Source organism: Sturnus vulgaris, chromosome 22 (assembly GCF_052056855.1).
Source record: "Sturnus vulgaris isolate bStuVul1 chromosome 22, bStuVul1.hap1, whole genome shotgun sequence".
Taxonomy (NCBI): Eukaryota; Metazoa; Chordata; class Aves; order Passeriformes; family Sturnidae; genus Sturnus; species Sturnus vulgaris.
This window is the reverse complement of record NC_142264.1, coordinates 4171852-4198995: the sequence shown is the minus strand read 5'-3', so window position 1 is coordinate 4198995 and position 27144 is coordinate 4171852. Positions and strand designations below refer to the sequence as shown.

General features: G+C 49.0%; 2 protein-coding genes across 5 annotated transcripts in view; one reads left to right on the top strand and one right to left on the bottom strand.

Annotated features, from left to right (window-relative positions):
• The window catches only part of NTNG2 (netrin G2), a 47091-nt gene extending 33631 nt beyond the window's left edge, over positions 1–13460 (top strand). For 2 of the 3 annotated variants that reach the window (XM_014873329.2, XM_088177442.1), the window contains exons 5-8: positions 752–778; positions 10577–10744; positions 11549–11683; positions 12384–13460. In XM_014873329.2, coding sequence (XP_014728815.1) covers positions 752–778; positions 10577–10744; positions 11549–11683; positions 12384–12607 — 554 coding nt within the window. In that variant the 3' untranslated portion in view covers positions 12608–13460. Of the gene's footprint in view, positions 1–751; positions 779–2636; positions 2808–4796; positions 4866–6682; positions 6769–7691; positions 7756–8394; positions 8461–8937; positions 9013–10576; positions 10745–11548; positions 11684–12383 lie in introns of all 3 variants that reach the window. The other variant, XM_088177443.1, reaches the window with a different exon arrangement.
• Positions 13461–18325: 4865 nt separating this feature from the next.
• SETX (senataxin) overlaps positions 18326–27144 on the bottom strand; it is a 28324-nt gene continuing 19505 nt past the window's right edge. Inside the window, exons 22-26 of one of the 2 annotated variants that reach the window (XM_088177344.1) lie at positions 26481–26573; positions 25723–25887; positions 25104–25244; positions 22660–22747; positions 18326–21465 (exon numbers count right to left, since the gene is read on the bottom strand). In XM_088177344.1, the coding sequence (XP_088033470.1) occupies positions 20380–21465; positions 22660–22747; positions 25104–25244; positions 25723–25887; positions 26481–26573 (1573 nt within the window). In that variant the 3' untranslated portion in view covers positions 18326–20379. The remainder of the gene's footprint in view (positions 21466–22659; positions 22748–25103; positions 25245–25722; positions 25888–26480; positions 26574–27144) is intronic. The other variant, XM_088177345.1, reaches the window with a different exon arrangement.

Genomic DNA, 27144 nt, shown 5'->3' with positions numbered 1-27144 from the left:
CAGGCACAGACACGCTGTTCTCTCTCTTTCCCTCCCCTCCATTCCTTGTGTCTCTTCCTATTTCTCCTCTGCTTTCCTTCTCCCATTCGTCTCTCTTCCCATCATTCAGTCTTCTTCCTCCTCCTCACATCAACATCCTCTTCCTCTGCCCCAGAGGCAGCTCTCTGAAGCCCTCTGCTCTTAGTAGTCCTACCTCTTCTGTGCTTTATATTCATGCAGAGCTGAGACTTTCCATGATTCACCCACGTGTTACAGCAGGGAGGCCCAGGAGTGTGTTAAAATAAAGACTGGACATGGCACTCAGTGCCACGGTTTAGTTGATGAGGAGGTGTTAGGTCATAGGTTGGACTAGATGATCTTAAAGGTCTTTTCCAACCTGTTCATTCTGTGATTCTTTAGTCCCCTGCTCAGATCCTACAGCTTGTCCTTAGCCCAATGCTCCTGTGTGTTTGTCCTTTGCTGGGCTTTCACAGCAGCCCAGGGAAATGGTTAACAGAAAAACCCCCATCAGCAAGGACCACACTGCTTTTCCTTCCTCAGGTGAAAGGCTTGAGATGCCAGGAGCCCAGACGGCGTTGTCTGACTGTTCCTGTGCTTTGACAAAAGCAGCTTTTAATCTGTAGCAGCAAACTGATGTGCCTGTGAGCAAGCCCCCTCTAATTAGCTGCTGTTCAGTCCCATGTTGTGTGTCTGTGTGATCTTCTGATGGTGTCCTGCTTCCAGTGACTGGGCTTCCTCTTGTTTTTTCCAGGTGCAGCTGCAGGCTCAGCCTTTGGCAGTAAGTAAAACCCTGACTGAAATGCTGGCATTTAACACCTCGGTGCATGATCCTTGTGGATGTCACTAGGAAAAAAAAATATGGTTATTTTCTATCCATTATCATTTTCCAGGCAATAAGTCTTCCCTAATTGTGCCTCATTTTCTGTCCTGTCAAAGAGTCTTATATTTTCTTCCTCTGACTTCAGCAGCCTCATTTTGCCTCTTCCTCTGGCATGGTTTCCCCCCATGAGGTTCGTTAGTATGGCAGCTGGAAAGGAAATAATAAAAGACTCTTCAAAATCACCAATGCTGGCTGTGAACTCCCCCCTCAGCCCCCCAGTACTGCAGAATTCTGCTCTGAGAAGGAGCTGGGTGTGAATTATTTGGCTTAGAACCCAATCTGGGTCACCTTGGGCTATCAATAAAAAAGCATATAGAGTGTGTGTACATCTGTATGTACACGTGTATGTATATGAACAAATCTGTGAGGTGTCAGCAGCAAAGGCAGAGCTCAGCAGGGATTTCTGCTGCAAGATTGATGGCAGGAGAGGGCTCCTAATTTAACAAAGCTGGAGGTAGTTTGATATCAAAGAGCCTGGAGTTTTGGTTAAGCAGAAACCCGGGTTTGAATGTTGTGGCTCAGAGTGCCCCTCCAGAAGAAACAAATCAGGGAGCTGAATGAATAATGAATTCCTTGGTTTGCAGGCAAGTGGGAAGAATTGGAGGAGGAATCATTCTAGGGAAATGCAAATTCAGTTAGGAAAAACACACCTAATAGAAAAGTGAAAGACAGGTTTTCTGGGTAAATGAACCGTATTTAGATATTTAGCAGTTAAGTGCTTGAAATTTTCAAACAAAAATTAAAAGTCTGCCTTAAGTAATTTAGGATTAAAAAAAAAAGTTTCAACAGTACACAGTATTCTTCACCTTTCTCTTCAAAACCATTTTGATAACTTTTTTTCCTCCCATTTACAAAGCTTGGCATCCTCAGCACTACTTTTGTTTCCCTGGAAAACATTCCTCATCAAGATTTTCTGCAGGGCAGAAGCTGGGAGGGTGCTGGCAGCGATGTGCAAGAGGTGGACAGGAGGGATTTATGTGCAAGGCCAGTTAAGGAGAGATTATTTAGCCCACATAGGAGACTAGGAGTGACCTAAATTAAGTATTTAAACTAGCTCAGGGCTATTATGAAATTAAGCAAGATAATCTGCATGAAGCAGTGGGACAAACAAGGACAGGAGGGCAGCAGGTGTGAGTTAAGCAGGAATTTGTGTCCCAGTGTTATTTTAGTTGGGGGCAGTGGGGTGGGATCGCTCCTGCCCTGATCCGTGGGGGCTCTGCTGACCCCCAGCCACCCCAAAATTTGAAGGGTGCCACTGGAAACAAACACGTGCCAATGGTGCTGGTCGGCTTTGATGGTGGCAGGGAGTTGGGTGAGGGGTGGCAGCAGGGAATGTGCAAGGAGCACAGCTGGGACGTGGGAGCACAGCTGGGCACGCGGGGGCACAGCTGGATCTGGGGGCTCCTTGGCACCTCCCGCCCGCTCCTCACCCCATCCCTGCCCAGACGTGCCTTCATCTCCCCTTTTCAGCTTAATTGGCAATTAGTTTATGATGGAGCCGTAAGTATTTAAGCCAATATCTGCACCAACAGAGTAAGCTGATACAGCCCCAGGCTGCAGCCCCTGCTCACACACACACACACGCCCTGGCTGCGTCACCCAGCCACCGTCACCTTAATCCTGCCGGTGTCCCAGTTGTGACCGTGCTGAGAAATCAGTCCCCAGCCCAGCAGCAGCCTCACAGGTGTGCAGGCTGGCATGGAAACCCACCACTCCCCCCAGCAAGTGCACCCCAACTCTTCTCTTTGCTTGTCAGCGTACGAGCGACCGCAGCGAGTAAACAGCGCAAAAACCACTGCAAAAACCACCACTGCAAAAACCACCACCATCACCTCAACCACCACCTCAACCACCACCACAACCACCACCACAACCACCACCACAACCACCAGCAGCACCCCCCTGCCAGCCACCACCACCCAGCCAGGTGGGTGCCGTGCTCCCTGCCCTGCTCACAAGCCAGGACTCTGCTCCCAGGCTCCTCCTGCAGTGTTGGTAGCTGTGGATCTCTGCTCTGTAGGATGATAAAAGAACATGGATAAAAATCACCCTGACTTGGTTCACTTCCCCCAGCCTCCAGGCAGCCCTGGTTTGCTGTTTTCTCTGGCACAGAGATGCTCTCACAGCTCCATGGCAAGGCAGGGCAGGAAAGCAATGAAGACTTTTCTGATCCATAATAAATTTAAACCATGTATTTCTCTGGAAGGAGAGGGGAATTGTACCCCATCCTGCCCTATCCCTGACCTCCTGCCACTTGCCACCAGACTCAGAGCAGCCCACAAGTTTTGCTCTGTCCTTGCTGGTTGCACCAAATCCCTGTGGCCAAACCCATGGATGTACTGCAGGTGCATTTTCCTAGGGCAGAATTCCAGCATTCCCCAGGTGGCCACTGTCCAAACAGCCCAGGATCGTGCAGAGCTGGAGCTCACACACGTGCCAGAAACATCCTTCCCTAATTTCTGAGATCACCCAGTGGAGGAAAACTTTTGTCCTTTTCCTGGGAGTTCTTCCTTCCCTCCCCCCACGAGCAAGGAGACAACGTTTTTCCTTGTCTTTTGGAAATGAGCAGATAAAACTTAACAGCAGGACATTTTTTTAAGCTGCTCATGGGGGAATTAGACACGCATTCCTCCCTTTGCCATGCTTTCAGGGCCTGATATTTCCCAGGAGGACGTTTTACACCCACAGCATGTTAGTAACAGTCTGTCTGGGGGAGCTGCCAGAAGCCAGTCAAAGGGATGAGGAAACTTGATTGCATGTTTATGCAAATATAGATATATTCATGGAAGTACCTTGCTTGAGGAGTTAATCAGGGAGCCGAGGGTTTAAGTCCAACTTCCATGGAGTTGGAGTGACCCTGGGAAAAGAGTGGAAGGCTCAGCTCTGTTAGGAAAAGCTCCTTACCCAGATCCAGGCTGTACCTGTGCAGCAGGAGGTTCATCCATCCCCAGCCTGGAGCCCCAGCAGGCCCAGGTGATCACACTTACATCCACACAATGCACTTGGGGTCATCTGATTTTTATCCATGCTCACCTGTAGTGACATTTTAGGGCTGTTTTTTTGCTGTGTTCGTGTGGGTAGCTGCTTGGTGTGTCTCTTGTCTCTTCAGTGCTCTGCCTTTGTGGCAGGACAATGTTTCTGGGGGGTTGGAGTGCTGGGGGTAACCTCTCCTGCCAGGCTGCTCTGAGGGACCTGAGAGGCATCACAGGGTTTATTCCTTCTCCAAAACCTGCTTCCTGGGCAGAGAAAATGTTTTCCTCGTGCTTTCATTAACTGATGGCAAGGGACAAAAATTAATAAATTGCAGCACAGCTGCCAAGTCCTTGGCTTGATACAGCCAGGCCTGAGCTCCTCACTCCTCACCCCCATCCAGATCCCCATCTGTGCTTCTGCAGAGCCAGGTCCCACCCCAGGATGGTGTGCCTGGGAGTGGTGACAGTCCCTGGAGGGCAGCCAGGGCCACCCAGCAGCTCAGAGACCTGCTCTTACCTGGGCAGCACGAGGGGTTTGATGCCCCTTGACCAGCAAGAGGGAATCAAGAGGCACAGCTTAATTCTGATCTGCTTTTGGCCAGAGATGTTCCTTCTCCTCCTCCATGCAAAACATAAAGTATTTCTTTAAAAACCATGGCATTCCCAAGGGCCTAATTCACCTGAGAATTCCCCAAGGGAAGCACTTTGTGAAAGAGGTGACCCTTGAACTCCTGGTAGGACATTTTTTACAAGAGTCAGAATCCCAAAGTGAGATACTTTGTTGTAACCCCCCTTCTGAATTTCAGAAGCATTAAAATCCCTCCTTGCTTTAAAGCCAGCCATTTAAACCAGTCCTGCCAGAGCCCTGCCCCATCCCTGCTCTGTTTCACCCTCTAATTGACACACTGTCTTCTGCCCTCTGAATTTCTGCTTCCCACCATAAGCAAGCATCATCAGACCAGCCTCTGAGTTTGCTGCCTCTGTGCCCGTGACAGAAACAGAGAGAAAATCAGGTATTTAAAGCCAGCCCGACGTGTTTTTCCCTTCTCCTCCGCACACCAGTGGGTAGCAGCTCGGCAGGAGCAGCGTGGCACGTAGGCTTAGAGGAGTAGATTAGATTTGGGTTGTCTCTGGGTTGCATGGAGCTGCTAGACATCTGCTTCCCTTGGCTGCTCGTGGTGTTTTCGTGGTCAAGGTGGAGCTGTGGTCGTGCTCGTAGGATGCTTTGTGTGTGTGGTGAGAGGGGACACAGGGATGAGTTCAGGGGCAAGGGCTGTGGTCTGAAGGCAGTGGGAGCTGCCCAAGGGGGTAGAAGGAAGAGAAATCACAGAGTTACCCTTAGGAGGGATGAATTAAGTGCTGTTCTTTGCCTTCTGCAGTTCTGTTATTTCAAAGCCTTCCTTGAAGCCTGTCAGTTCCTTCCTTGCCATTTGTTACCTTTTCCCCATGTTCAGAAAAAAAAAAAAACACCACCAAAAAACCCAATCTTTTCCTTTTTAATTTTTTTTCCTGCTTCAATTTTCCTCCCTCTGGTTCATGGTAGTCTCAGCAGTGCCATTTCACCTCTGGGAAAAGCAGGACCAGCCTGAGCCCTGCTGGGTGGTCACAAACTCCAGCAGAAAATGAGCACGGACAGCCTGGCTTTGGGGAGTGCCTGCAGGAAAAGGATCCCGTGTTTATGTTTAGAAAAGGACTTTTCCAGGCTTCTCCCCCACTCCTCCAGTGCAGTTTGCCCCAATGGTTTTTGCTATAAAATGTGACTTCTTAGTTCAATTTATTCCACTTCCTCAGGAGCCCACCAAGAGCAGCAATTTCCATCAGAGCAATTTCCATCGTCTCCCATTTTTACGAAGTGGGTCTGGGGCAAAATGTGTCTCTCCCCATCTCAAAATGTAAAAGTGTCCATTATGGCCCAGAGCTACAAAGGAAAGGTTCTCAGGATAATGAGCATTAATAATTTTCTTGGCTCTGTAAATGCGATTGAGTGGAGGTGTATGTGAATGACTAAAAAGCAAAATGCCTCCAGGGCTGTTTTTTATTGTGACTCTAATTAAACCCTTGCCAATTTGCACAGGGATTTTTTCATATTCTCTTTAACACCATATTAATATCAATTGGTTTCCACTTTCCAGCTGAAAAGGACAATGTCTATCACCTTCTCTTAGAGCTTGTCATTAAAAAATAATCTTTTTTTTTTCTTTTTTATTCTGTATTGTTTATCATCCCCTTGACGAAGCTGGGAAATCACATTTCTCTCCTACTCGGGTTTGTCCTTTGAAACTTGGCAAGGATCAAGAGATTTTTTTTTTTCCTCCTCCTCCTTATGTTACCCAACTGGAGCTTGAAATTAATAATATGGCTTTTCAAAATTTTTAGTCCCTGGTTTGTTTTCTAGCAAACCTGAAGATTGTTACCAATATTGAGAAGCAGGGGAGGGGGATGGAGCCAGTGGGGGTGAGGGTTTGCAGGGAAACCAAACAAGTGAGCTATAAAATTTCTCGCTGGTTCACCTTCTCTGTGGTGGTTGGAAATTCTTTGATTTGTATTTCCGAGGGAACAGCAGAGCCTGAAGGAGGGCGTGGAGGTTGGGATTGGAAACCAGGGCTTGGTGCCTCCATCCCAGCTGTGTGTGCTGTTTCTCAGCTCTCGTTTCAGAGCAGAGGGCTGCAGGGCAGTGGCTCAGCTCAGCACACACTGCCCCTCACAATTCCAGGGCTCTGGTGCACAGAGACCCCCGTGGCACAGGGCTGGGTGTCGGATTTGGGGCTCTGTCTCCCTGTGGGAATAGCAGCTCCCCCAGTAACACAATTCTCCCTTTGATCACCCCAAGACTACCCCGGCTTGTCGGCAGCTGCCCCGCTGCAGGTGGGCTCTCCCCCGGCCCAGGCTGGCCCAGGAGCACAAGGTAGGAGCCACGGGGCTGGGCTGGGTCCTGCCAGCGAGGACCAGCTCGGAGAATGCTTTGTTCTAGCTCTAGATCTGTGTTTTCCGTGCCTCTCTTCTCCTCCTGCCTGGGAAAGAGCTCAGGGCTTGTCTGTGCCCTGCACACAGCTGGGAGCGAGGCTGGGCTGAGCCTCGGGGTTCAGCTGCGTTCATGGAAGATGAGGATGGTGAGGGGGAGAAGGGATTGTTCACAGCTTGCTGCTGGGGTGAAGAGAGGATCATGGAAATGCTGTCATCTCCCGAGGCTCTGTCTGTAGAGCAGAATCTCCCTGCCAGTGCACAGGCTGTGTCATTTAGAGCTCAGATCCTTCCAGTGCATCTCCTTGCTCAGGTCTGCCTGGGGGGAGCCTTGGGAGGTTTCTCCCTGGCTGTTGAGGAGAATCTCAGTCCTCAGGGTTCCCACCACACACAGCTTTGGAAGCTGCCCTTGGTGCTCAGCTCCCGTTTCCCACCCCAGATTCCTGTAGCTCTCTCCAGCTGTAGATTTTAGCATCCCTCCTGTGCAGATCTCATGGCATCCTGGGCCTGTCTGGCCTCACAGAGAGGCAAAGCTGCTTTTGATGGAGTGACAAGGGATGGAGCTGCACCCAGGAGTGCTGACAGCCCTGACACTGCTCTGCAGACCTGGCTTCTCCCCGTGCCTGGGCAGTGTCAGGACCACAGGCCAACACTCAGCCATCCTGCAGCCCCCACACCTTCCCCTTAGGAATATTTTTCCTGCCTCTCTTCACACTTATAGATGCTAACTTCGAGGAGATTTTGTGTCTCCTTCCTGCTTCAGCACATCCTCAATCAGATACAGCCCCACTGACCCAGCCTAGAGCTTCCAGCGTCCCTTTGCCACCTTGTTAAGCAAAGCAGGGGGATCTGTTTTAAATTTGATGTTCTCTCTGATGCCACCAAACACAGCAGCACTTGGAGAGAAGCTGAAGGCACCAGACCCTCCCGAGAGCATACGAGGTAAGGCCAGGCTTGTCCCCAAGGCTGGGACAGGGCAGGTCCCTCCCTCAGTGCCACCTGTGCTCAGCACAACCCCCATTGTACAACCTCCTACTCAGAGGGTCCAGCTCAGCTCAGCTCTGCTCAACCAGCCCCAGGGAGGTGTTTTTGGAGATGTTTGTGGCCAAGGAAAGCCATGGAGACCAGCAGGGCCCTGCTACCACAGGGATGGTGCTGGAAGCAGGAGTGGGTGCACTCTGACCATGGCCACCTCCTGCCACCACTGTCACAGGGAGGATGTGACCAACACAGATGGCTGGAGCTGGCAGTGCCTACCCTGAGCACCACAGCACTTGCAAGTGGAGGCACAAACTCCACAAAAAACCCAATGGAACCAGGACCCATTTCCAAACACCCCGTGGGATCTCAGTGCTGCCCAACCTTGCTCCTCACCAAAGCACAAAACCTCCCAAGGCTTGGTGGCCTTTACCCCCAGTGCTGGGTCATTCTGTGTGGGACAGGGGTCTGGCTGGCAGCACAACCCCCAGGGAGCCCCATTCCAGCTGGGACAGCCCTTTACCCTGAGGAAACACAGGAAACCTGGCCCTGGGGGCCCCCTCCCCAGCACAGCTCTCAGACCTGTTCTATCCTCTGGCGTAGCGGCTCCGAAGAGCAAACCAGGGCGCACAGCACACTCTGCAGGCAAGAAGCACGGGAAAAAAACAGGTATGTGCTGCTGGGGACGGGCCAGGCTGGAGCAGCACCTGCTCTGCAGAACCCCGTAGCAATCCCTGCCAGATGCCACCTCCGTGGCACTCGTCCTCCTCGCAGATTTTTGGGTGCCAGCTGGCGTGACCTCCGTCAGCCCAGTCCGTGGCCAGTAGGTCTGGTTTGTAAGCTGTAGATCCTTATCCCAAAATCCCACACCACGCCACCAAACACCCACGAAGGGGGCACGTGTGAGCAGCTCCTCCCAGCTCTGCAGTCGTGTTGTGCATTGAGTTATTCGTGCATTGAGGTTTTCATGCACCCAACTTCGAGGAGGGGATGGGAAGAGGAGGAATGTAGCAGCTCCCAGCTGTCTGGTGCAGAAATAGACGCCAGTGCTGCCAGCACGGTGCTCTTGGCATTGTTCTCGTGGCAGGGGAGGATATGGGGTGGTGCTAAGCAGTGAGAAAAAGCCTTTCTCTGATTTTTCTCAAGCATCCTCAAAGAGCTCAAAACTCATCCGGCTCAAACCAAACTCTGGCCCAGTGGCTCCCATTGAAACCTACAAAGGTAAGCAGAGGGAGGGCGGCGCCCCAGGGCTCCCTGGCCTCGCTCAGGTGATGTGGTCCTGCAGACTCAGACAAGGACAAGGTGGGGAGGGTCTGTCTGAGTCCTGGTTAGCTGTTGGCTGTGTGTAGCAGTGAAACAACACCTGGGAATTGCAGCAGGCAGTATTTGAGCTGAAATTCTTTGGGTATCAGTTGATGAGGGAGTTCTTTCACAGCGAGTCAAGATTACAAGAGACTCTCAGCTCCTCCTCAGGCAGCTGTGAACCATGGGGAAACCTCTGCCCTGCTCCTTCTTCCCTGGTCGTCATGTCATCGATCACATCTCCTCCTCCAGCTGCATGTGCATGCCAACCCACACCCTGCCCCTCCATCCCTCTGCCATCCTCAAATGTTTAATGTTCTACTGGGAACAAAGCCCCAGCTCCAAACCTTTCTCCAAAGGCCCTGAAAGCTCAGAGCTGGCTGAGACTGTTTCTGCTCACGTTATCCCCTGTCCTTGCTGGCTGGGAGCCTCCTGACCAGGCCAGCTGAGCCACAAGTCACCTCCTTTTATCCTGAGTTGCACATCTCACTATATAAACACACATATAAATAAACTCCCAGTAAGATCCAGTACCTGGATCTGACACTGCAAGGCTGTCACCATCCCAAGTCATGGTAATAGAAAGCAAACACAAGAAGCACAAAATCCAACCCCCCTGACTACAGATTCACCCAGAGATGGTTGTTTTCTAACACATGCCCACAGCTGAGAGAGGTCAGCCCTGGGGACGGGAGCACTTGGCCAAGTGATGGTGGCATCTCCCACCCCACCAGCAGCCTTTGCAGGCAAGCCCTGGTTCAAACCTTCACACACCAGTCCACCAGCTGTGGAGGGCTCCCACACTGCCTTGCATAGGATTATCATAAACATTTAACCTGGGAGCCACGGCCCTTCACAACAGAAAGGCACAACAGGAAGGTACAACTGTCCCTGCTGAGAAGGGATACAGAGGGCAAAAGGAGAGGCTCTGAGGTTTTACCTGGACACGCAGCAGCTCCGTCTCCACTTGAGCACCCTCTGCCAGCCCCGTCCCACGGGCCAGTCCCCTCTGTCCCCAGTGAGGCACAGCCTTTGCCAGGGCTCTGCCCCCCAGCCCAGCTCCTCACAGGTCCTGCTGCCTCCCCAGAGCCAAACCCAGGCACGGAGCTCTGCTCATTAACAAGGCAGCTCTGTAATTAACATCTGACTCCCCTCCACTGCCTGCTCCCATAATTATGCAGTTTTTGAAAGAAATCACGTCCTGGGATTGCAGGGGGCTGGCTCCTGCCCGTCCACACCTCAAGATTACAGGGACCCTGACCCTGCTCTGCTCACTGAGTGATGATTTCCAGCCCGATCCCCACATGGTGGTGGAGAACTGTGTGTTGTCCTCCTGCCCAGCACACCCCAGCCCTGCTCTGGCAGTGGCCATGGCATTCCCTACAGCAGGACCCTCCTCCACGGTGGTTCCTCTCCTCCTGCCAGCACAAGGGAAATCGCTCCAGGCTCAATGTCCCCAGCTGTCCCCTCCTCTCCTCCCCAGACTGCGAGTGCTACGGGCACTCCAACCGCTGCAGCTACATCGACTTCCTGAACGTGGTGACCTGCGTGAGCTGCAAGCACAACACGCGGGGCCAGCACTGCCAGCACTGCCGGCTGGGCTTCTACAGAAACAGCTCCGCCGAGCTGGACGACGAGAATGTCTGCATAGGTGAGCACGGAATGCATAGGGGAGCACAGAATGCATAGGGGAACAGAGAATGCATGGGGGAGCAGAGAATGTCTGCATAGGTGTGCATGAAGAATGTCTGCACAGGTGAGCACAGAAAATGTCTGCATAAGTGAGCATGGAGAATATACAGGTGAGCACAGAGAAATGTCTGCACAGGTGAGCACAGAGAATGTCTACACAGGTGAGCACGGCCCCAGGCAGCACCTCACTCTGTGAGTGGGCTTCATTCAGCCCCTCTCTGGAGGGCGTGGGGCCCACCTGCATGCTCTGCAAGGGTGGCAGCTGGTACAGTCTCTGCAGCCTGCCAAGGCATCTCTTCCCTGAAAACAAAGCCTAAAAATTATCATAGAGTCACCGAACACTTTGGGTTGAAAACTGTCTAGTTCCACCCCCTGGCACAGGCAGGGACAGGGACACCTTCCACTGTCCCAAGCTGGTCCAAGATTTGTCCAACCTGGCCTTGGACACTGCCAGGGGTCCAGGGGCAGCCACAGCTTCTCTGGGCACCCTGTGCCAGGGCCTCCCCACCCTCGCAGTGTTTCTGACTGAATTCAGATGCCTTGCTCAGCCAGGAAGGGCTCAGCTCCAAAGAGGGGTGGCCTTTGCACCCGTGGCTGTTTGCACTGTTGGGGCCCTCAGGTCAACACATCCCAGCCCCTTGATCTCTAAGCTCTCTTCCACAGCACATCTCAGACTTTTCCAAAGCCCCCGACCCCTCCTTTAGAGAACTGCATGCACAGAACCCCGGGCAGGACCGGCTCTGACCTCCCTGTCTTTGGCCAGAATGTAACTGCAACCAGATCGGCTCCATGCACGACCGCTGCAACGAGACCGGCTACTGTGAGTGCAGGGAAGGTGCCACGGGGCCCAAGTGCGACGACTGCCTGCCCAACTACTACTGGAGACAGGGCTGCTTCCGTGAGTACCCGGCTGCAGCGCCACGGGGAGCTGAGAGGTGGCTCCCAACAGGAGCAGCATCTCCAGCACCGTTGGCTTGGTGATGATGCTCGGGGTGCAGGGCGAGCACATTCCGGCCGTTCCTCCCAAGTCTAAAATTACTTTATAGCTTTGCCCATAGAGTTTGCAGCCCTCTGCATTCTGCTGGCCTTGAAAGTGCTCTAGGGCTGGGAGGGCTGGATAATTTAACCCCTAGGAGCTAAAATCTAGTTCCTGCTGCAGGCAAGGGTAACACAGTGCAGGGTAACCCCAAAGGTGTCACCTTTAGCCCAGGGTAACACAGTGCAGGGTAACCCCAGAGCTGTCACCTTTAGCCCAGGGTAACCCCAGAGCTGTCACCTTTAGCCCAGAGTAACCCCAGAACTGTCACCTTTAGCCCAGAGTAACCCCAGAGCTGTCACCTTTAGCCCAGGGTAACACAGGGCAGGGTAACCCCAGAGCTGTCACCTTTAGCCCAGGGTAACCCCAGGGCTGTCACCTTTAGCCCAGGGTAACCCCAGAGCTGTCACCTTTAGCCCAGGGTAACCCCAGGGCTGTCACCTTTAGCCCAGAGTAACCCCAGAACTGTCACCTTTAGCCCAGGGTAACCACAGGGCTGTCACCTTTAGCCCAGGGTAACACAGGGCAGGGTAACCCCAGAGCTCTCCCTCTCACCCCACAGCCAATGTCTGCGATGACGAGCTCCTGCTCTGCCAGAACGGCGGCACCTGCTACCAGAACCAGCGCTGCATCTGCCCCGTGGGCTTCAAGGGCGTGCTGTGCCAGCAGTCCCGGTGTGAAGTGGACAAGAAGGACTGTGACGGTGCTCCCGGTGCCGGTGGCAGCCTGGCCACCGTGGCCCTGGGCGTGCTGGCCCTGCAGCTGCGAGGCTGGGCGGATCTCTGAGGCTGCACAGGGAGCCCAGCCCGGGCTGGGACCTGGGGACACCGAGGTGACGGGTGGCCGTCCCCACCGCCTTCCTTCACGCTAGGACTTGCACAATGTCTTTGGGCCCACTTTCCAAGCAGACAGGTACGCAGGGAGCCCGGCGCTAGTGCCAGCCCGGTGTCGCACGGACTGCGGTGACACCGCAGCAGCCGGGGCGGGTCCGCCCTCCCTGCGCTCCGTGACCCCGCACAGCGCGGCCCGGGGCCACCGGGGCTCTGGGCAAACAGTGCCGCCACCCAAGGGATGGTTTTGTTTTTTTTTTTTAATTATTACTTGATTTACTTTGGTATAGGCTGGGGTGTTTTTTTTATTTTCCCTCCTCTTTAGCGTCCTGTTTTGGAAGAGCCCCAGCACACAAGAGGCAGGGACAGGAGGGAGGGGAGAGGGGACTCTGGTCCATCCCTGCTGCATTGTCCCACATCCCACCACGGGCCCGGCCTGGCCACGCACATACTGTTGCCTACGACTGTAGTTGCTGCATTGATTTTGTATTTTCATGGCTGGGTTTTGTTTTCTTGCACTTACGGAGAACACAGGGGGCCGTGAGGCATTTGGAACGTGAGGAGTGCAGTGTCTTATCCACACATGTCCGTATGGTGTACGGGTCAAATACTTCTTTTGGTAGAGACTTATTTTTGTTTGGATTAAATGTTATATCAGAACCACGACCTAAAGGGACATTTTACCATGAGCATTTGATTCTGGTGTATCCTCCTCCAGTAAAGCAACTATTAATGGCTGCTTGATCACCACGTTTTCCTTTTTGTGTGCACAGTTAATTACAGGTAAAGACTTATTTTTTGATTCATAATGTCCTCTTGTGTTTTCTGAGTCACTACCAAGGTGCACCACATGGTGAGGGAGAGGGGAGGGAAAGAGAAGGTGCCTCATCACTGAGAGCTGTTAATTATTTCTCCTAATTACTTTGCTGAGCCTAGGTTAGACTAGTAACTGTAGACAATGAGCAAAGTCTGAGTGATATATTAAGCACTGGTCTTGTGTGAAAAGGTCATTTCCAAATGAGCCTGCAGCAGGAAAAGGCTGGCTAGTGCAGGGATGCTTCTCCATGGGGACCTCAGCTGTCCCAACCCCACTGCAGCCCCCTCCAGCTGGTGCCATGATGCACCTTTACAGAAAATGCTGTCTTTTTAAGCAACCACAGCCAGTATTTTTAAGCATCAATATAGAGCTCACAGCAATTATATTAACTCATTAAGGCTCATCAACATGCTCCTGTCTGAGGAGGCATTTACAGTCAAGCACATAAATGAAGGCAGGAGAAACCAGAGACAAGAAAAGAGGTAACTCAGATCAACAGGAATGTCATAAACACAAGAGCTCTAGTGTTGTCATATTCAAATACTTACCAAGCCAGGAGATGATTGAGAAGATGGGGGACATCCCCAGCTCCAGCTTGTTCAGTTCTAGGCTGGTTTCTTTGACAGGTGAGCAGCTTTGGTCCCAATCTCAGTTCTGTGACACTCCCAGAGCCAGCCCAGGAGCTCCAGATAATCCAGACTTCATCTCCACTGGCATTTCCAGGTCTGGTGTCCTTGCCTGAGGGGGCTTTTTTCTCTGAGAGCTTCTCTGTCAGCATCTGCTCTGTCCGAACACCTTCTCTCCATGGCCCTGTCCTTGCAGCCCATCCTGCTCAGGGATGCCAGGAGCAGCCTGTGTTTCATAAGTGCAAGAACCTGCAGCATCTTGCAGCCCTAACTCTGGATACTGAGCACTCTGCCAGTGCCACCAAAACCCAGCCACCTCCACCGAGAGGGGACAGCAAGTCTGTGCTTCAGAAAAGTGAAAGTGCAGGATATTGTCACTTCAAAGAGCAACACACATTCTGAGCAGGATTTAACATCACAGAGGCAGAGCACAGGGCTTAGTTAATCCACCAGAAAGTAAAAGAGGGCTCAACTCACCCTGATTTGATCCTTGAGGCAGTGGGCTGGCCCCAGCATTGCCTCCCTGGCTTCAGCACAGTTGGTTGCTCTCACACTCACTCTTTTCTTTGTGCTTTCTGACTGCAGCAGACTTAAATCCTCATATTACTGTTCTTACAAGTAGTAGCAAAGGCTACAACAAGATCAAGGTCTCTTATGGCATTTCTGGAGGGTGAAGTAACATTGTCTTTCCCCTGCACTACTGTTTTTCTCTAGAATATTAGATTAAGCAACAGAAAATTTACTACTTCATAAAGCCAAACTCTGCACCCAGCAGATTCCCTGCAAATACATACTTTTATTGCAGGAACCTGCCAAGGAGCAGCACCAAATTCCTGTAGAAAATAACATCAGAAGGGCACAACAAAGCTCAGACCAGACCAGGAATGAAGGCTGCTGAAAACTACACTCGACCTTTCTAGGTTTGGGGCTTTGCTTTGGTTGGTTGGGTGTTGGCTGTTTGGATTTGGGGTTTTAGAGCCACAGCATAGTCACACGTGCTGTAGAACTTGGAATCACACAATGTAAATCACTGCAAAGTAGAAAAGAAAATCTCTCACACAAAACTTACACTTAGTATTCAAGAAAACAATTTAAAGCTTCTGAAAGCTTCAGCACTGAAGACCCGTTAACTGCAGACATCTGTCTGCACAAAGAGAACAAAGCATTATTGAAATAACACACAAACCATCACTGCAAGTACACACAGATCCCAAAGTTCATCTTTAAGGCAGAAGTTTTGTACATCAGTTAATGCTTCCAAATGGGAGAATTTGTCCAATGAGCCTGATACTTTACTTGTGGAAAGGTTACCCAAAATGTACTTCTCTTTCTGAGAAAAGCCACTTATGCTCTTTCAAGAGGTACCATGTGCATCCTGTCACCGGCATTTGATTCGTTTGGAAAAGTTTTTAAATTACACTTCTGTCTGCAAAATGTGACCTCTCCAAACAGCACAAGTAGAGCTTTTGATTTTTCTTGTTTACCACAAATTCTATTCTGATTTTAACTATTTAGAGTTCTGAGAAATCTAAACAACCAAAAGCTCCAAGGCAACAAAAACCCTCCTGATGGAAATTTGCTCACTTGCGAGGTAAAATGTTAAACCTGCAGTTCCTGGAAGCTGGAGACAGGAGAGGGGAAAGAATTCCATTGGCAGTTCCCAGGTATGTTATTTTTTAAAGATGAGGCAACAGACATCTCATCTGCAAGTGATTCGTGAGGAATCCTGCAGAGGCTGGAAGAGCAAGAGAACCAACACTTTTTAATGGGAATAAAACGGTCTCACTGCCCTGCTATTGGCTTTCATGAGAAGCCTCAAATGTAAATAAAACAAAGAATAAAGGAGGAGCTGAGTTGTTCTTGCTCAGAAATAAGCTGGCTGGGAGCTGGAAAATTTGGCCACGATCACGCAGAAAATGGCTAAAAATCTCACCCTGATTTAAGATGCAGAGAAAAGCTTCAGACCCTCCAGAAGGCTTTGGATTTTGATACTCGTGTTGTAACAAGTTTCACTGCAGGGTAAAACGTGTGAGGAAAGCCCAAACCCACCCATTTTCACCACCTGAGTGCTAGCAACAATACCAGGCTCCAAAAGCTCCATCCTGACCCCACTGTGTCACTCCAGGGCTTAAAACAGAGGGAAACTGATGGGGTTTCTCTGTAGCAAAGAGAGTTCTTGCTTCATGCAACAGTGAAATCAGTGGCAACATTGCACAGCTGTACCAGACTATAAGATCAGAGTTTCTGAGTTTTCCCAACAGCAGCTGCAATGTGCTCTCAGGCCACCTTCATTTCTATCATGATTTTCCTGGGAGCTGGTGGCAAATTAGCCAAGGGCTGAGCAGCAGACAGGTACATATGGCCAGGAGGTCTCATGTCAGAGATATTCAAGGTACAAGGCTGCTTAGCTTACATTTACTTGCACTAAAGAATAAGGCACTGGGCTCCTTTCCAAGCAGCTTAAAAAGACAAGAAAGGAGACCCGTTTGTGGCAAGAGCCTATATTATATCATTAACATTATAAATTCCATTTACAATCCAGCAGTCATTTCACCATCATTTATTCATGCACAATGGAGAGAGCTCTTGCATTTTTAGGACCGTGCTCCTGCTCATGCACAGGACTGCTGTGAATGAACAGCCCAGCTCCAGTTTTGGCTACTCTGGTCTCTGCCTTCTCACCACACTTCAGAGACTGACAAAAAGCAGAAGGCAGCTCTGGAATTACTGGGGTTCCACGTTGTATTTCTCAGGTGTTGCCTGAGAATGCTGTTTAGCCCCGGTTATGTATTTAGTCACAAGTTGTGTTGCTCTGGAAGCCCAGGCTGCTCTGTGCTTCCCCCACGTGAGTGTAGCAGGGCTGGGGGCTATTCCCATTCCACCGATTAGCAGGGGAAGGAGAAGTGCCGTGCCAACCTGCACCCCTGGTGGTGCCACCACTCATTAGAGCCAGCTGCTAATTAGTTGCTGCAGGAGACAGCACTGAAAGAGCTCATGGTGCCACCAGCACTGGGAGTGAGTGGAGGAACACGCAGGAAGGAGATGCTGATGTCCCTCACATCCCACAGCTCTTGTGAAAGCCAAGCACAATCCAGTGGCAGCTCCAGCTCTCAGCATCTCTTGGCCCACCCACCAAGGAGCCAACACCTCCCTCCTGCACTTCCCAGAGTGGATAATGCTGCTGGAAAACTGCTGGTTTCCCTCTGGTGGCCCAGGAGCAGCTGGGAAAGGCAGCACAGCACAGGGCACAGTGAGCCAGAGCTCAGAACACAGACTAGACAAGTACCTGCCCTGCTCTCACAGCACCATGGCTGGGAGCAAGGACATGAAAATGACAGCAAATCTTAGAGGAAAAACGAATAACCACAGTTATACCTCACATTTGCTGCAAAGCCTATACTGTTTACAAAGAATAAATTTTAAAAACCTCCACATTCTGAAAAACCCTTAACAAAACAGGCCAGCACTTAGAAGCAGCAGCACTTTTCCCTCCTTCCCAAAAACACAGACAGGCTTTGCACTGAGAATTAAGCTCCAAGCTTGCAAGCAGCATGGAAGCGTCTCTATAAAAACATGGATACTACTTCTTCCAAAGGGTTGAGTATGTTTCTTTGCTGACTTTTCCAACTTTAACTCAGTAACCATTGAAAAGCCTCCTCCAAGGGCTACCAGCTCTGAGGAGTTAGAAATGACTACATGAGTCTACTCACAGCTTACACACTGACTGCCCATCACTACTCAGCACTTTGTACCACACAGTGGGAACAGCAGAGAATTTATGAAAATTGTACCTGATCTGTTTGTTCCCCATTGCAGATTTGAGAAGTGTGCTTTGGATTGGATTTTGCTTGGTACAGACAACAGGAGAAAAAGCTAAAGCTACAAACCTACTCTGAGTGGTTTGTGAAGAGGGAAAGTGTTTTAAGTGCAATAACCCAAGCATTTTTTATTGACAAATACAGGACTAATGATACAGACTGACATGGCAGCAATAACCTACTGCTGAAGACTGACAACTTAAGTCAGATAAATCTAGTATTAAACCAGCAAAAAGGTCTGAGCCACTGAACACACCTCAAAGATGATTTATGGAAAAACACAGTCATTATAGAAAACAACGAAAATGAAATGTTAAAACAAAATTCCTTCCAGCACATGGCGAGTACTGCTCTCAGAACATGTTCTGAAATGCAGACTAAGGAGAAAGAAAACTAGAAGTTTCACTGAAACATTCTTGTGACCAAATTGCATTTAATAACCAGAAAAGCATCCCCTCATTTATTTTGTTGCCAGCTTCACTTTATTTACATCAAGACAGTCCAAATGGCTTCCACAGCCGTGGGGTTTGCAGAGCAGCAGCCTCTTAATGTGCTAAGTACAAACAGCAGGCAGGGCAGCACAGCCCTGCCAACAAGAGCCAAGGGGCTTGGAAGATGACAGTTTTTAAATATTCCTATTAACATAAAGGGAAATAACACACAGGGTATGGAGCCTGTGATGGGGAGTGACAGAAATGTCCAGTTTGTTAAGGTCAGAGTCACTCAGCAGCCTCACAAGAGTCACAGCAGCTGGAGAAGGGCACACAGAGCTGCCAGGAGGAGTCAGAGGTCACTGAACGATTCAGAATGCAACATAACAAATAACCAAAGCTGAACAATGCACAGATGCTGATCTCACCTCACAGGGATCTCCCAGATTCTCCCCATCAACACTGAAACGCTCAGTCCTGCACAGCTCGAGGAGCTGGACAGGCCCAGGCAGCAATAAAAGCCTCCCCACACACCTCCAGGGCAGCTCCCAGCAGTAAAGCACCTTGGTTCTGGGCGTGGATGCATTAGGGATCAGTTTTCCTGGCAATGACAGCCTGAACCAGCAGCTGGTGCTTGGCAGAGTAAGGCACTGGTGCCTCCCTGAGCTGGACCACAGTGCCCTGCCTGGCTGTGGGTTCAAGGGACACAGCTGGAATTATCCCTGCAATAACAAAAATGGAACTGAAGGTTATGGCTAAACGGTGACTCCAGCAAAGCCACTGCCACAGTGCTGTGACAAGGGACAGCAGGACACTCCCTGAACACACAGCTGGAGATGGCACAACCATCCGTGCACCCAACTGGTACCAACTCTGGAGCTCCTCCATTCCCTGAGCTCTCAGGTTATCCCCAGACAAAACTCACAGCATGTGAAAAGCTGCTCTTCACCTCCTGAGACACACACAAGCTCCATAAAACAAAAAGTGATACTTTACAGTGACCCAAAGGAATTCTTAGTAGAAATAATTCCACTTTTATTGTGAAATGTTATGACGTGAAGAAGGTTTTCTTTAAAATAATTTTTTAGTCATCCTCTTTTAGTGGCTGCATATTCATCATCAGCATAGTGGAAAGAATCCAGCAGTAAAACTTAGAAAGAAAGAAAAGGTAGAAGGATCTACCTGCCCTTTTTATTCCTGTAGATCTCCAAAAGCTCCATACAAAGCAAGTCAAGTGATATTACCAATAACCATTAACTAGATCTCAGACCAAGATTCCACAGTGCTGTTGATTTCTCCTCACAAGGACACAGTGGGACCAAACAGACCTCACAGGTTTTGGTCTGCAGATTGTGTTGCCACTGCAACAAGAAAGGGATTCCAACTGATAGAGCAGCAGCAAGAGCAAAACTCAAGGCACATTTGTATAAACAAAAACTTGTGTTCCTATAAAAACAAGCAATAAAATATACAAAATAAGTAGAATTCTCTCCATTCAACCAATGTACATCTGCCTCCCACTTCCCTGAGGCAGTAGTGGAGCATGAGCAAGAACCACTGCTACCACATTTTCAACATTCAGTTTTGCCATGAAATAAATTAGACATATTAGTGCAAAGGGAAATCTGTCTTTTGGATTTTGGGTTTTGTTTTTGCCTTACTCTGCTTCTTCATAAAAAATTTCACCTCTAAGAAATTAGCATTTACACAAGGAAACAAGAAGCTATGTATTTGCCAAATATCTTAAAATAATCTGTATACTGTACAAATATACACCGTTAAACATTTACAACCTCAGCTTCCTAGATGACTAAACCCAAGCAATGCAGCTACCCAACTTCTCTTTTCAAAACCTCAAAGGTACCATCTGTCAGGTATTAAATCCCTTCACAATTAGGGACAGGATGGGAAAGAGATCTACTGATAGTAGTGGTACCAATATAAGGGAGTTCCAGTCGTGCTAAATAATTTAAAATACAGTCCTTTGCTAGACAGACATCTGGGAATAGATTTTCAGTAGTGAGCCAATAGTAAAGTCAGGAAAAGATCTTTCTTCTCTTGGCTGAGCCTGATTCTGTGTTCTCTGGTGCATCCTGGGATGGTCTCCTTGATAAACCACGAGAGTCTTTGTTCCACTCACTGCTACTGCTCTGACCTCCTTCACTGGGGGCTCTGGAGCTGCTTTTGGACACAGCTGCTCTCCAGTCACCCTCGTGCTGAGCTGGGAGAGGGGCTGAGGGAAGCACACTGCTCTGTCCTGCTGTTTGCTGGGCCTTCCTAGCATTTTCTGTTCTGCAAATCTGATCCCTGGCAGCTGAGGACACATCCAGGCCTTGCTGTGGTGTTGATCCTGGGTTGCTCTGGGCTGACTGATGGCTGTCCTTCAAGGGCTGCTCCTTGCCTTTGGCTTCAGCTCGACTGGCCAGGCTTGCCAGCCTTGGGTCCCGTGGTTTCTCTGGAATGACAGCAAGTGCTGCAGCCCCTGAGGGTGCAGGAGTACTGCTCCTCCTGGAATCTGCAGCCCCTGAGGGTGCAGGGGCACTGCTCCTCCTGGAATCTGCAGCCCCTGAGGGTGCAGGGGCACTGCTCCTCCTGGAATCTGCAGCCCCTGAGGGTGCAGGGGCACTGCTCCTCCTGGAATCTGCAGCCCCTGAGGGTGCAGGGGCACTGCTCCTCCTGGAATCTGCAGCCCCTGAGGGTGCAGGGGCACTGCTCCTCCTGGAATCTGCAGCTGGAGGTCCCATGGATGCAGGGGCACTGCTCCTCCTGGAATCTGCAGCTGGAGGTCCCGAGGGTGCAGGGGCACTGCTCCTCCTGGAATCTGCAGCTGGGGTCCCTGCAGGCTGTGTGGGCCCTCGGTTTCCTTGGGGCACTGCATGGCCAGGGCCAGCAGCAAGTTCCCGTGGGCTGTTCCCAGAATTTCCAGGCTCACTCCTCTTGCCACTGGAAGAACCAGCCTGCACCACAGGAGATGTCATCGTCCCTCCTTTGGCTGGGGGTTGTCCTGATGGCCTGAGCTTCAAAATCCTCAGAGCCTCTTTCTTGTAATTTTTTTCTGTTGTCCTAATAATGGCACCTCTTTTCTGAGCATCTTGAATCAAGTGATTCCAGTTTTTATCTTCCTTTAGAAAAAAAGAAAAACAAACAAAAAAAACCCCGTTATCAGCAAGAAATCAACACAAATGGACAGAGGTGTCAGGGGATGCACAACCTCTTTAATCAAGGTACCTGACACAACTGTCATGGAAACCACTGCTATGTCCCTTCTGGAATGGAAGAATCTTTATGTTTCAGGTGCGAAACAGCAACAGACACTGTGGCTGCTGTAACACAGGGAAGGCACTTTGAGCCATCAGAAGTCCCAAAAATGACAAATTCCTCAATTTCCAGGGGCTTCCCTTGCAGCCGCGGGGCTTCAGCGCCCTCTAGCGGCGAACTAACACAACCACCCCCGCCCTTGGAAAAGCACAAAAATCAAAAACTCCCCAAAATTCACAGAATGACCAGGTTGGAAGAGACCTTCAAGATCATCAAGTCCAACCCATGCCCCAACACCTCAACTACACCATGGCACTGAGTGCCACATCCAGTCTCTAAACACATCCAGGGATGGTGACTCCACCACCTCCCTGGACAAACCATTCCAGTGCTTTAATCACTCTTTCTGTAAAAACATTTTTCCTAATATCCAACCTATATTTCCCTTGATGCAGATTGAGCCTGTGTCCTCTGGTTCTGTCAGTGCTGCCTGGAGAAAGAGGCCAACCCCACCTGGCTACAGCCACCTTTCAGGGAGTTGTAGACAGGGATAAGGTCACCCCTGAGTCTCCTTTTCTCCAGGATAAACACCCCCAGCTCCCTCAGCCGTTCCTCACAGGGTTTGTGTTCCAAGCCCCTCCCCAGCCTCATTGCCCTCCTCTGGATGTGCTCAAGTGTCTCAATGTCCTTCCTGAACTGAGGGGACAGACCTGGACACAGCACTCGAGGTGTGGCCTCAGCAGTGCTGAGTTCAGGGGAACAATGACCTCCCTGCTCCTGCTGGCCACACCATTCCTGATCAGACCAGGGGCCATTGGCCTTTGGCCACCAGGACACACTGCAGGCTCATGTCCAGTCAGTGCCCCCAGGTCCCTTCTGGGCACTGTCCAGCCACACCATCCCCAGCCTGTAACACTGCAGGGCGTTATCGTGGCCAAAATGCAGGATTCGGCTCTTGGATTTATTCAACTTCAAAGTTGATTTCCTTGCACAGGCTGGAGCAGTCTCAGTGCCCTCAGGGTGCCTTGCTCACAGATTTCCAGTGTCACTGCACCTACCATGAGTGTCTGCAGCCGGCCCAGGATGAAGAGGCTGAAGCGGGCACGGGTGATGGTGACATTCAGTCGCTGGAGGCTCGCCAGAAACCTGAGTGACGAGACAAAAACGAAAAAAAAAAAGCTCCTGAACTACTTCTTCCACGAGAAAGTTTAAAGGGTTAGGAGAAAAAGACATAAAACTAAATGGCACTGAAATTTACAGCAGCAGTTCCCCTCCATTCCCCGTGGCAGCAGCCATGCCCAGTGTGAAAGGCTGAGCATGAATTTTCTTTTTCTTTCACCACCGATTCCTTGCAGGGAATTCCAGTTCTTTCCAGCTCTTGTTTCCTTTCTTAGAGCAAATCCCTCTTAATGCCAACCACTGCTTCCTTAAATGTTCCTCAAAGTACTGAGGACATCAACCTCACTTCACCTATCAAGACTTTAAGCTTCTTTTTGACTTGAACTGAAATAGATTAATAATATTTGGCATGATTAATGGGAAAACACCCTACTGAAATACTGAACATTGCACATGAATATTTTATTTTAAAGGTGACCTGCACTAGAAGCACTTCTGCTTTGTCATGCTTCAAGAGGGGAAAGTATATCCTTGCAGAAGTCTGGTTTCCCAGTGCGATTTTTTGCACTAGGAAAATTGCCTAGTTTTGTTTTCAGGGATCACAAATCACAGTACTGAAACCTAAACAAATGCTTAGTGTATTCTTAAAGGTTGATTTCTGTTAGCACTCATCTACCAGAGCTCAAAAAAAGGCTTGTGAGACTAATATCAACTATTTCTACTCTAAAGAAAAAGCTTCCAAATACACAGCTTATTCTTTACTAACAAAATTCAAAAGTCCAACCTAATTTGAGCAGGTTCACTATCAATGCCTGACTCTGTGGCCACTGCACTGAAACCTCATCTGCAGCAAATTCACAACCCTGCAGTGAAGACTGCAAAAACCAGAGTCACCTCAAAAGATTTGGACAATGCAGGAAATAAGAGAAGCAGGAAGCAGACAGGGGAGTGGATCCAGCAGCACAGATAGAGTTCTCTAGGTCTTGAAAAATGAACACGGGGGGACCTTGAAAGACTACTCAATATTCCTGACAGCTTAAACAACTGAAAGACAAGAAGATTATTTTCTCAGGAAGGAGGGGAAAAAAATCCATTGTCATCCCTTGGAGTTTTCTTCTCCCAGTTACTTTCAGAGTACATTTAATGCTGGACTAGCAGCCCTGGAGGACAAAATATTTTACTCAGGCTACAAGATCATAGGTAAGGGTGTGGCAAATATCCCATCACACCTTGCCAAGGACACCTGACCCTGAAACAGAGATGTCCAAGCCATCAGCACGAACACTTGCTAAGGCATTGCACTGGCACAGCTTGAATATATAAATATATAAATTTATATATTAATGTAGGAACACAGTAAACTGGAAAGTTCCTGCTGAAGGAGGAGACAGAGGTTGTCTCGTGTCAGTCAAAAGAACTGGCAGGTTCCAGCTGCCTTCCATTCCCAAACTCAATCAATCAGATTAAGAAATCTTCAAAAGGCATTATTGCTGTTTACCATAAGATTTGGATTCCTTCTCTTCCCAAAGTGGATCAGCACAATTAAAAGCCATTTTTCTTGCAGAGAATGAGTATCAGAGAAACATAAGCAGATTAGGGAAACTTGTGTGTAGAAAGAAAGATTTTTGTTTATGTGACCAGACTTTTCCTAGTTTAACTTAGAAGGCAGTGAACTCTAAGAAGGCATATTTAATATTTTCACTACCATTTTTTAACTAAAATGATCCCCAACTGCTCCAAGTGCTCTGGGGATAAACAGCACACTCAGTTTAGTTCCTTCTGTTTCAGACAGAAAAAAAGATAGAGAGGTTTATATATAAAACCTATAAAATTAAGAAATCTGCAATCCTGAGTTAAGACTTCCTGCTAATCTGCCTCAAGCTTAGAAGACAAGCACATTCATCTACAAATCCCAGATCCAAATCTGCTCCATCATATTCCAAGTGACATACACAACTCATTAATAAGACTTTTGCAGGCATTAACAGGACAGCAACAGCCACAGAAAATTGGTTTCATTTTGAGAACAGCATGCAGAAAGTTACAAGGTGTACCAAAAGCCACAAGAACAATAACTGCTGCAGTAATAATGCAAAGAGCCAAGATCCCAAGGCCAATCCTGCCAAATCCAGGCAGTGGCAGGATAAGGGAGCTGAGCAAAGGGATCAGCACATAATACAGAGCACACCACCAGCATTTCCCTGTCCCTCTTGCTCAGACATCTCAGACCAGGAGCACCAATTCCTGCACTAAGACACCCTTTAATTCACTGACTGGTAGAATTTACTAGTTCTCTGTAACTTTCTAACCAGTCCTATTAAAAATATGACCTTCTCTAGAGTGTCCCTGGAAATGGGACAGCAAATCCCTGCAGGACACATACCCAATGGATCCTTTGGTGCTGCTTGCCTGCACATATGCCAGAGTGGAGCCCTCGGAGCTGTTTGCCCGCACACAGGATACGATGATGCAATCCTTCTCCCGGCCCTGGAACGCATCCACCGTGTCCACCTCTCCTGGGCTGCTGAAGAAAGAGAACTGAGCAGCTTGCTGATTCTCAGTTGGGTTTTTTGCTGATTCTCAGTTGGGTTTTTAAGCAAAACACTGCTGCAAACATTATCCTTAATGCTCATGTGTCAAGCCACCCCAGAGAAGTTGCTCCTTCAGTACATGAGTCTAAAGCTGAATTTACTTTTCTGAGATCAGCATCGTTACTGAAAATCTGTTTGGGTCCATACAGCATGGAATTTTTAGGTGCTTTGAAATCAGCTTTATTCAGAACAGCACTATAATCAAAGCATGTGGGTATTAACTAAGAATGGCACAAGGAGACCATGCCTGTTTTAAGCAAAAGGGTTACATGACCCCTTTAAAGGCACAACCTAGTAGAAATTCTAGCAGTACAGGAAAAAGTTGGAGATTTTTTGCCATTATTTAAGAGAGTAAACAAAGGATTAATATGCAAGAGCCAAGGCCCATTTGAAAGCTCATGGTTTCTTTACCTGTTATTTTTAAACACACTGTCCAGCTGTTCCTGAATTTTCTTTTTCTGTGCACTGTAAGGGGTAATTATTCCAATGCGACGAAGGCCCAGATCCTTCCTCTTTTCTTTAATTGTTCTAATTAACTCCATCACCAGCTTCACTTCCCGAGGATTGCTGTAAGAGCTGCACAAGACAAATTGCAAACATTACAGGAACACCTTTGAAAGATCTTTCCAATTCAAGGCTTTGGCCCAGCTTGTTGGGGAATTTTGGGTCACAGCCCCTGTTTTGAATTTTTGCAGCTTTTTTCACACAGAGGCTCAAAGAACTCGGCAAGCAGACCCTGAGGAGGGGCTACCAAGCCTGGGAAGAGCAGGCAGGGAAAGGCTGCACTTCCACATTCCCTCAGCACCTCCCGGCTGTGCTCTCCTTACAGAACACAAAGGAAGGACTGAGCCCGCCACCTCCTGGCATCTCCTCAGTATGCACCTGGGAAAGGGAAGTCACTGATAAAATCAGGAATTCCAACTCTTACTGAAGTTAACAGAGACTTCAGACATCTACTGGCATCTAACAGTGAGTCAAAATCAGGATTAAAACCAGTTTCAGATTTAAGAAAGCCTCTGTTTTTTGTGAAATTAAATCTTATCAGCTGGAAAATGCAGTTCTAGCTACTTGATGCATATTGGAACAACAAAGGAGAGAACACAACTCTTCTGTGGGCAATTAATTCTCAGCAAATCTAGACTTTGGCTGAATTAGAATGCAGGACTTACTCATTGTCTCGCTCCTCACGACCATCGGCAACATCAAAAATCAGGTAGGGCTGGAATGGCCACTCTGAAGAACATCTGTTCTCCTCTATTGACCTGGAAACAATATTTTTATCACTAGGCAACCATGTAACAAAGAAGTTCTAAGAACTTTTACTTCACTGATTTACATAGTGTTAGAAAACACAAGGAGTTCTCCAGGAAGAGAGGAACTGGCCTCAAGTTTCACCAAAGGAGGTTTGGATTAGAAAATAAGGAAATTTTTTTCAGAGAAAGGGTTGTAAAGCATTGCAACAGACTGCCCAGGGAAGTGAGAATCACCATTCCTGGAAGTGTTCAAAAATCCTGTGGATATGGCATGTGAGGATAAGATTTAATAGAGAAAACGGCTGACACTTGAGCTTGATGGCACTAAAGGTCTTTTCCAACCTAAACCACTTTAGGATTGTAACTTTCAGCTTTTTTCCTCCCCAGAATCCTTAATTTTCCCTGCTAAGCAAATAGACTGAAGTAATCCTGAAAATGAACTCTCAGCACTCTATGCATAATTTTAAGGGATCTTACCTCACCTATCACACCCAGCACTAACAGAGATGGAATCCATCTCCCATTAACCATCTCTCCCCCTCCCACAGCCTCAAGCGTTTTTAGACTCACAAGAATACCC